The sequence below is a fragment of the Plectropomus leopardus genome, chromosome 16 (genome assembly GCF_026936395.1).
Source record: "Plectropomus leopardus strain MGB_pleo_1.0 chromosome 16, ASM2693639v1, whole genome shotgun sequence".
Classification (NCBI taxonomy): domain Eukaryota; kingdom Metazoa; phylum Chordata; class Actinopteri; order Perciformes; family Serranidae; genus Plectropomus; species Plectropomus leopardus.
The window spans coordinates 20,816,911-20,827,180 of record NC_142191.1 but is presented as its reverse complement, the minus strand read 5'-3'; the positions used below and the strand labels follow the sequence as shown (position 1 = coordinate 20,827,180).

At 38.2% G+C, this 10,270-nt stretch overlaps 2 protein-coding genes across 3 annotated transcripts in view; one reads left to right on the top strand and one right to left on the bottom strand.

Moving 5' to 3' along the window:
- fmn1 (formin 1) overlaps positions 1-604 on the bottom strand; it is a 33,104-nt gene extending 32,500 nt beyond the window's left edge. Inside the window, exon 1 of the mRNA XM_088089287.1 lies at positions 573-604. The gene's annotated coding sequence lies outside the window, so the exon portion shown is untranslated. The remainder of the gene's footprint in view (positions 1-572) is intronic.
- Positions 605-6,673: 6,069 nt separating this feature from the next.
- The window catches only part of ryr3 (ryanodine receptor 3), a 142,353-nt gene continuing 138,756 nt past the window's right edge, over positions 6,674-10,270 (top strand). For both annotated transcript variants that reach the window (XM_042503061.2, XM_088089330.1), the window contains exon 1: positions 6,674-6,812. In XM_042503061.2, coding sequence (XP_042358995.2) covers positions 6,765-6,812 — 48 coding nt within the window. In that variant the 5' untranslated portion in view covers positions 6,674-6,764. The remainder of the gene's footprint in view (positions 6,813-10,270) is intronic.

Here is a 10,270-nt window from a genome sequence, read left to right as displayed (position 1 = left end):
AACTTTTACTCAAGTAATATTTAAATAGGTGACTTAACTTCATTTTCTGATAAGATATCTGTACTTTTACTCAAGTATGGCTTTCAGGTACTTCATTCAACATTGCATGCTGCAGTAGTGCAGATACTTGCACATTAATGTATCAGCTATAATCTTCTGTAATATAATATATGTAAATTGCCAATACATCTGTACTTAAAGTATAGTTTTAATTCAGGATGTTTACTTATAACAGAGTATTTTTTTACACTGTGGTATTGGTTTACTTTTTTAAAATATCTGAATGTTTCTCATACCACTGCTTGTAGTCTATTACTACAGTTGACAACTTGACTTTATTTCATTTGGTAAACTTAACAATATGGCCACAAATCCAATTTTTTTTTTTAAAAAACGTACTTGAAACAAGTCGAGAAATCATTTGAAAATACTAACAATAATATAAATACTGAAAATATTGACAATACTTAAAAAAAACAACTTTAAAAACAAATAATAATATTCTTTTGGAATTTTATGATATAAAAGAAAAAAGAACCAGAGTAACAACATGTATTGAGGCATTGACTTACCTCCATCCCTCCGTGCAGCAGCAACAGGTTGCTCCTCTGATGAACTCGCAGTGACACTCAGGTGACAGAAGACAACTCCCGCCCACTGAGATGACACAAATCCCAGCCAATCAGTGCTGTTCGTGAGAATCCAAATGATTCCCATTGGCTCCTCAGAAAGATAAGACTCACTAGCATTAATCCTCTGAGGACTGTCAGGTATTGAGGGGGGCATACAAACAAACAGACGGCAGGCTCAGTGAGGATTTTCCCCTAATCAATGTAAGCCTCTTGACATCGATCTACTGAATGAACACAGTAAACCAGTATTAATGTTTTTTCTCTACTAATTCTTTGTTTTCTTCTAGTATTCTCTTGAAAGGTGACAGTGCAGGGATAAAAGTTGGAGTAATGGCTTTAACACCGTGACTCAGTTATGCACATGACAGTGAACATGTCGTGTATTAGTGGTGGAGGACGTATGGTACTTAACCCTTTGAAACCTGGGATGAAATCACTTTTTTTAATGCTTTCAGACTGCTTCCACATGCATTTAAATCTTTTAACACTTAAGAAATTGGTTTGATTTCTTTCTTTCTTTTAAATAACAATTAAAAGAACATTTTTGCTGATGCAAACACACATACAAATGGATAGACAGCTGTAATATACAGATGTATTGATAGTATACAAAAACAAACAAGCTTACATATACCCATCCCTTATCCAACCCTACTCTCTTACCTAATGTATATTACAGCAACAATGTCTAAACTGGTTTGATTTCTTTTGAAACGACAAAAAAGGCAATGAGTAACTCTGCAAGAGATATCCTGAAAACTGCAAGAAATCAGGAAGAGAAAAAGACCTAAAAAAATGTTGTTTTAAAAGGGAGAGAGAGAAAATAATAAGATAAAAATAAAATTTAAAAAATGGTGAAAATGTCCAGAACATTATTATTATTATTATTATTAATAATAATAACTTTTTAATCTACATATTTACCATTTGGTGTGTTTTTTATACCTATTTTAATTTTTTTTTTCTAAATGTCAGGAAATTGTCTTGTAACTCATAACTTGTAACTTCTTCCCATTTTTTTTTTGACAGAAATTAAGCCAATTTGATAAGATTTCAAAGGGTTAAGTAAAAATGATAATACTTCATTGTAAAATTTTCCATTACATGCTAGTAAAACCTTGCACTGAAAATGTTCCAAATGCAAAGTACCAAATGCAGAAAACTGTCCCCTGTGCCTATAATACTTCTATGTATAATATCATAAGATTATTATTACTTGTGCATTAATGTTAAAGCAACATTTCATTGTTGTACTGGTTGAGATGTAGCTCATTTTTTATTGCAACTAATGAGTATTTTCATTTTGGATTAAACCGATTATGTTCTTGATTAACTGATCTATTAATTTATTTATTTGATTTGTTTGTAAAAATTCAACAAATTGTGATAAATGCGTTCTCAATTTCCCAGAGCCCAGAGTGACTCCTTAACAATGTTAATTTTGTGAAATCAATAATCTAAACTCAGTTACAAGTAAAAGTGGATTCACAGTCTTACTTGCGTAGAAATACAGAAATTATAACAGCAAAATGTACCGTCACATGAAATTATATAAAGTAAAATTTCAGTGATCTGCAATCCTGTCAGTTTCTTCCATCCATGCATGAAAAAAGACAGTAATAGTAAATACGCGACTGAGCACTATACAGCAGAATGGCCCCTCTATATTTTTAATTGATATATATTACAATATGATCTAATTACTGATTGATAACAGTATAAGCAGCATTCTCTTTAGCTGATGGAGGTAGAGGTAATTTTAACTACTGTATATATTGTTGGGTAATTTAATCTATAGAATCATATTCTATATACTAATCACCTGCTCTATGTGAAAAGTCTTAACTTGCAAAGACACTAACAATCAAATAAATGTAGAGTAGTAAAAAGTATAATATTACCCAGTGAAATGTCGTGAATTTGAAGTACAAAGTAATGGAAAATAGAAATACTCAAGTAAAGCAAAAGTGCTTCAAAACTGTACTTCATTGCAGTATTTAGAGTTAATGTTCTTATTCCACCACTATCTGAGATAAACATGGAGAAATACTGTTGCTCCTTGTGAGTTAAGACCAAAGGCTATGTATAACCTCCATATTAACCTGAAACATGGAAGTCACATCTGCCCTCCTGCCGTCTTTTGACCGTAGGCTCTATTTAGGTCAGCTGTGCACCATGCTGAGCTGCATACTGGTCACTGCGTGCACCGGGCTAATCTGACCGGCTGGCCAGCTGTCTTTGATGGATTACAGAAGTTTAAAGAAAGCAAACAGCTGTTAACTTCACTGAAACCACAAAGACAATGTGTTTAGAGATAGTTTATAAAATAAAACTAGACTGGCCTTGGTATCTTTCGATGGCCCTCACAATGCTCAGTTCAATGCAGTTCAGTTTAAATGTGTAAATGTAGAAACACCATGACTTAACGTCTCACTGGCTGATGTTGTCAAAGTTGTTCAAAAGGTGTAATGGACTAAACTACACAGGCCTTCAGGTCATACGTTATAAAAGACAGTATCCTGACTTACAAAGACAGACAGCAGTAACTTCAGAAACAGTGAAGTTGAGAAGTCAAAGATTTCAAGTTTTAATGTTGTACCAAAATGTGTCCTGAAATTTTAAGATTAAATCCTGTAATGTATAAACAGGTTAAGTTAACTTTGAGCAGGACTAATCTACCCATCCCCCCCAGGGATCCTTGAGGAAGTTCCTGTGGGTCCCCAGAAAAATGGGGAATAGTTAAACTTCACTGTTTAATTCAGCATAAAAGTGAATGCAATGCAAATAAGAGTCAGAGGAGTGAGCACTGATCATATATTTAACTTCCCAAAGCAAATGAGGTTGGGTGACACGATTTGTATCAATTAAGTGGTCCTTGACATGAAAAAAAGATTGAAAACCAGTGGTCAAACTCACTGGAGTGCAGTCACTGTGGTTTGACTTTAACCTCTGTTTAGTTGCCCCAGAACAATGTTTACATGTAGTTTTAACAGAAAATGACACATTTATATGTCATAATATTTCTTACATGGTAAAAATGGAAAAAACAACACGTTAAAAGGTCAGTTTCTGGTTTCAAGTAAGTTTGGCAATGTTGCTGCATTTGGGTTTTGTGCTGTTACACTGGTGGTTCGCTAAATGACCAATAGATGTCAGCAATGTCTCAGCAGGAAACCTGATCTGGAGCAGGTGTTTATCTCCTGACCAGACCATATGAACTACACATATGGACACCTACATGATGTTAATTTGGCTTTGCGCTGCATAGAAAGTGATGTTAAAGGTAGATACATTTAAGATAGATCATTTGAAAGGATGGCTTTTCTGTAGGTTATATAAACTGCATATATCACTTTTATAAGAGTTTTAATGTGATGCAGTAATATTTTACATCCAGATGACCTTTAAACAGTCCTAATATTGTTAGAATGAAAAAAGACACTATAACTCTCCTTGTAAACCTGCTTATCAGTAATTGGAAATGACAAACATTATGTTTTTTTCTCACTAACAATAATAATTTAAATCTGCCGAATGTTTAAATCAAGTTAAATTAATGAAGTCAGGGTGGGCAGGCAGGTGAAATGTCCCTGATCTCTGCAGTACAGTGCTTTATGGTTAAAATAGAGACACTGATAGTTTTTTTTGCAAACCTATAGCCTTCAGTTCGTAGCCTAACTGACGACCCTGTTAGATTTTTCTATTATACAATAAAAACAGATATTTAAACCAACTTAAACCCAAAAATATCTTTTAAAAAAAAACCATATGCTTCTGTTCATCATTCTATTTCCTGTCAAATAAATAAGCAAAGCGAGCAAGCAGGTAAATAAGCAAGCTGGTAAACAAGTGAGGATAAAGTAGCATGTGCATAAATATAGCCTAGGTAGAGAAATGTGCAATTAAGCAAGTCAGTAAGAGGTATGCTTAATAAGCAACAAACTAGCGAGTTGTGTGTGAGTTGTTTTCCCTCCAGGGATTAAAAACAAACACATAAAAATCTATTTTTGTAAGGGACTGTTTGTTATTTATGAGTGGGGAAGGAGACACGTCAAATAATTTTTTAAACACTGGGATGGGATTTGTGTTCAGCATAGGGACATGCATCTTTAAATGGCTGTTTCTTTGTGTTTATTTTACACATTACACATACATTTAACAAAATGTAGCTGTTTGCACTAACCAGATCCTGTAAAAAAAACATTCTGCATGCATGATAGATGTGGAAAAAGAAATTATAGATCTTCTCTATAGGACTCAATTCTTTGGTTTTCAAAGTTTAAGTTTCAAAGTTATAAATATTATTGTGTCCAGACACTGCTGATTCTGTTGTGTACCGTTTATTTGTAAAAATGGTCATCATGCACATGTTGCTAATGCTGGCTGTGTGCGCTCTGTAATATGTGTTTGTGGAAGTGCATGTGATGTGTAGGCTGATTACATTTTGTTGATTTTTCTGGTAGGACAAGTGGCTGTCACACACCCATATTTTGCTGATGTGCACACACACCTTTTATAGTAATTCAAGTTGAAAGAAGGATTGCACTTTACTCATTAGACTACCTGTTTGTTTTGGTGATTATTTTTACTCCTGTGCAGGCCGTTCTCATTCTGAAGTTGTCAAATACTGTTGTTTTGTCAGTGACTTCAGTGCTAGATACCAATGCCAAAAGGCAGTATGATACACCGCCCCTGGACATTTACCCAGGAGCCCAGTTTTCTCATCCCATATGTATGTAAAACCTAGCAACGTGGTTTTGTTGCCAAAACCTAACAATGTGCTTTTGTTGTCCAATCCTAACCTTTGCTTTTGCTGATATCCAGGTGTTGGTTGCGGCAGCCTGGAACAGCAACAGCAGACACAAAAGAATACTTTTAGCATAAGATGTCAACATGTTCTGATTCCAAGTCATCACATGTTGCCGCTTTGCAGTGGACTTCTCCATCTATATATTACATTTTAGGTATCCTTCTGCATCTGCTACTTATGCTCGGGGATGCCGCTACCATGGTGTCAACAAAGGTACATGGTGGCTGCACATTATGTTTGGACAGCAACAGGTTTAACAGGTTCCGTCCGGCTGCGTATGCAGCTAAGGCCACCTGTCCGTGTATCATGCTGCTGTGACAGGTGTTGTGTGGCTGTCCAGTGGTGAATAATAACACCACAAAAGATTCTGTCTGGGTGTGTTCTCAGCTGACGCCATCCAGCTCAGTATCATGCAGATGTGAAATGTAAATTTTGATGTTGGGATCTTAAGCCAAAATCATTGCAAAAGCGGTGATATTTGATGACTTCAGAATGGGAACAGGCTGAAAATGTAGATGCTAAAGTCCACTGACAAAGTGTCAGTATGTGATGACTTGGAATAACGTGTTGTTCATGCTGTTTTTCTGTTGCATAAACTCCATACCTACATTTGGTGGGAATATCATTTAAAAAATGTTTAAGGCCTATTTAAAATGGAGGGGGTCATGCATTTTCCCTCAGTTACTCAGGGGGGCTCAAGAAAAAGAAGCTACAAACACAAAAACACCCCTCTTCCTATGAGTAAAGAACAGTCCCTATACTAAAATAATACCTGTCTGCAGACTTTTGACACAAGTGTGAAGTGTCTGAGTGTGTATGCATTGGTGCAAACATAAAGACAGAGACACTCATAACTTTACATTCAGCCCCACTGCTGTCATTCATCTGACCACCATGCGTCATTGTCTGACAGAGAAAAAACTGCTGACTCAGTATTGCAAAGGGAGGTTTCATCGCAAATATTTTAAAGCACTGGTCAGCTTAAGCTCCTGAGCATCAACAGTAGCAGCATCACAAGCGCCGGGGGATCGTCCTCTCATGCCCCGGCTCTGTCCGTCCGCTGGTCCGCACTGCTGCTGCTGCTGCTGCTGGAGTCTGGACGCAGGGAGGAGGGGGAGGAAGAGGAGAGGAGGAGGAGGCAGAGGGGGTAGGTAGGTGGGAGAGGAGAGGAGGAGGAGGAGGAGGAGGAGGGGGGCTCGGCCGGGCTGCCCTATATGGCTGTGGATGAGCTGTATGCTAATATCGGCTTGAGAGGCACAGCATCGCGTTTCTGCCGGCAGTCAGTGGTGGCTTCCAGAGTCTGAGCAGGCTCCTTCACAGCCATGGCTGAGGGCGGAGAAGGGGAAGACGAGATCCAGTTCTTGAGAACTGTAAGTAAAGATAATTTCATCGGTGCGGTGCCGAGCCATTCACTTCACTTTCCTTTCGCCCAATTAACGCCTGCTGAGGCAGCACGGCAATTAAGTTAATCACCGGTCCAAGTTGGATTAATGTGGAAGTTTTGCAAAGAAAATGCATCGTCAGTGGTTGATTTTGACTTTGCTCGTGCATGAGTGATGATTTTAAGTGGAAGTTGCCGCAGGTTGCACGCTGCACCCCGCGGCCACGGCGCACCTGTCGACAGGACTCTTGGTGTGGAGAATCTCAATGAGACTCCCGTCTGCTGCTGCTACAGCTGCTGCAAGGGCAAAAATGACTTGCCATTTCATGACACATGTCTCATTTTCCATCCTTCATAGCGTTCTGATCTTGTTTTGTCGGGAACGCCTTATGCAAAATATACATATATATGTATATTTCATTTTGTCACGGCTCTTTTGCTATGTTATACTTTTATTTCTCCTCCTCAGGGAGAGGAGTTTCCATAAGTTGTGCTCACACGCGAGCCACCTCCTGCTGATTACTATTTTAGTTGTTTGACGCAGATTGCTTACGTTGTCCCTGCTCTATGTGGTAATGCACAGCAGTTATCCCTGTAAATGATATGGCAGCTTGTATGTTGGTGTGTGGGAAGATCTGTCGCGCACGTATTCTTCTCTGGGACCCAGGTGTTGCATGGAGAGCAATAAGACGCTGTTATGCCACATGCAACATGTCCACCAGGGATGTCTGGTGCAAAATGACAGGTCAGGGGCCAGTCACAGTGGCCCCATGTTTCAAGGATTGTAGAACATTTCTAGGATTTAGGGATGATTGTAGGATTTTAGTACGTTTCTGGAATATTTTGATTTATAATTTTTCTCAGACATTTGGATGTTTCTTGGATTTTAGGACACTCCTCAGATTTTATGGCATTTTTATGAATTTAGACAGGGGTTGCGGGGATCCTCCACTGGCACTTTTTTGATAAACAAGCTCTATTGTGATGCAGTTTTATGCACTCTGGCACCTTTATGTATAGGTAAAGTACAAAAACTATTCTCAGTGTGAATTTCTTCATTTTAATTATGAATTCGAAAATGGTTGGGTGGCCACTTGGCACCCTATCTGGGGCCAGATGCGTAGTAGGGTCGAGTATCACTGTTATAGATACTTATGCATTTATTTTATTATCCTTATTCGTTTGTTGATTTAATTTGTACATTTGTGGAAGTGTACCCTGTGGTTTAAATCTTCAGATATCTTGTAGTTGGTATAATTGCTAGTGTTATGGAAAACCTTGAACCTTGTTCAGGACCCCTGTGCCCCAACTCTCAATCACCACATATTTATAAAACTTAACTTCTCTTATTTAATAGCAGTTTGTTTTGACTTTCTTTCAGGTTTAAAAACTAGTAAAAGTTTAGTGAGATAGTGAGATTCTGCTTCACAAGGACTATATCAGCATGCATGTTCTATCCTATTTTCTACAAATCACTTGCACTTTAAGCTACATCACAAGTAACCATTTGTGGTTTTGCAGTAAGCTTAGGCAACCACTGATTTCCATTCATTGCTGTACGAGAGGCCTATGAAGTGAAGTCATGCACTGCAGATGTATTTTGTATTTAACTTGCATTACGATGGTAAACTAACATGGACAGAAATGTCAGAAAACATCTGTTAACTGTGATGTGCAACACAACTGAGGCAAGTTTTGAGCGTCCATTTCGGCTGACAGCCTAACAGCAGTTTTCCCCTTTCTCATGGTTCTGAGATGTTGATATACACAGCAGTATTATTAATCTATATGTAATCCCCTTGCAGTGTCTGCTGGTTGTTAGTGAGCGGGACTCTGTTAACAGCTCCTACTATTTGTGATGCCAGTGATATGCTGACCCATGCCTCCTACTGTCACAATGGCATGTGGTTATCTGATGACAACAGCAGTTTGAGAGAGGAGGGGGTTCCCCCTGAGCTCCTATGTGCCTTGTTATCAAACCTCAGCCTTGAGAGAAATGTGCCCTTGCAGGAAGCCCTAAAATATAAGCAATAATTGAACAATCTGTTGAATGTCATGGTATAAGCCAGTGTAAAGCTGGCAGGTCTTGTGTTTAATTTATTGCATTTATAGCATTGTTCTAATTGTAGTTTTGGAGGAAACATAGTTGCAGACAAAATGTGGTGGAATTTGCAGCTGTTGTGGTGTTTTCTTTTTTTTCCCAAGTCAGATATTTGTAAGGAACCAAAGTGCAAAGTCTCCTGTTATTGGATATGACGGTCAGGTGTTGACAGAAGTCCAGACATTGTGATCCAATTTCAGGACGGACGCTGTCTCACCTTGCTGCTGATGTGTAACGCTGGGAAAGCTGGCAGCGATGAGAGCGTCTCTGTCAAAGGAAACTGAGGAAAATGTTACACCTCTGCTGCAAGATGAAGACAGCATGTCCCTTCTGTAACTTTATAAACCCAGCTGATGATGAAGACACAAAAGTTTAAATGAATGGCAAAAATGTCCTGATTAATTGAAATTCTTTGCTCACTGATTAGGAATTACTTTTCTTGAACAGCTCATTAACTCCCCAGAGATTTCATTTTGAATGGGAAAATGTCATACTTCAGTACACACATGCAAAGGATGACAAAATATTATTTGCTTTGGTGGTTATCGTCTGTGTGCAGCTCTGGCTTGCACTTAAAAAATGTTGTTTTGTCTTTAATTTATGCAGGAATCAGAAAATGTGCAAGTCATGTTCTCAGTCTGTTCTCTGCAGTGTTATAAAACACTTAATGATGATTGCACTGCATCAGATAATGATGTGAAATCACCTGTGTTATTTGTTGTGTCATTACACATTGATTGTGTTGCTGTGTGAAACAATGGTTTTATTATAGACAAAGACTTACTGTTATTATTAACTGGCGTCTCCACTGAAAGGACACTTGTATGGGTTGTCATATTTAAGCAAATACTTTGGAATCAGGGGATTGTCATGTGTTTATTGGAATTTATTTGTGCTTGAGCTAAACGGACCGCACCCCCCTGAATAGTGATTGTCTAATCGTAGCTGAGCTGCTGAATCTAGACACACTAAGCAGGGGCAGAATATCAGACAATGGGCCCCCTTCCTTTGGAGCAAGACACACTATAGTTTTTCAGCCTTTTTCATGTCTATGTTTTGCATGTCATTGTAGTCGTGAATCTTTTTGTGGTTTTGTGTCTCTTTGTAGTTGTTTTTGTGTCTCTTTGTAGTTGTTTTGCTCCTTTTTGTAGTGACTCCGTGTCTCTTTCCAGTTCCTTTGCATCTCTTTGTGGTTATTTTGACATTTTGCAGGTAAGGGCGCCCTTACACTTTGGGCCTCTGGGCTTGTGCCCGATAGACCTGTTCAGTAATCGTTTCATGAATCTAAGCTTTGGATTTCTACACGTGCAGAAGTGTTGTGTATGGAGTCTTAGTAACAGTGATAT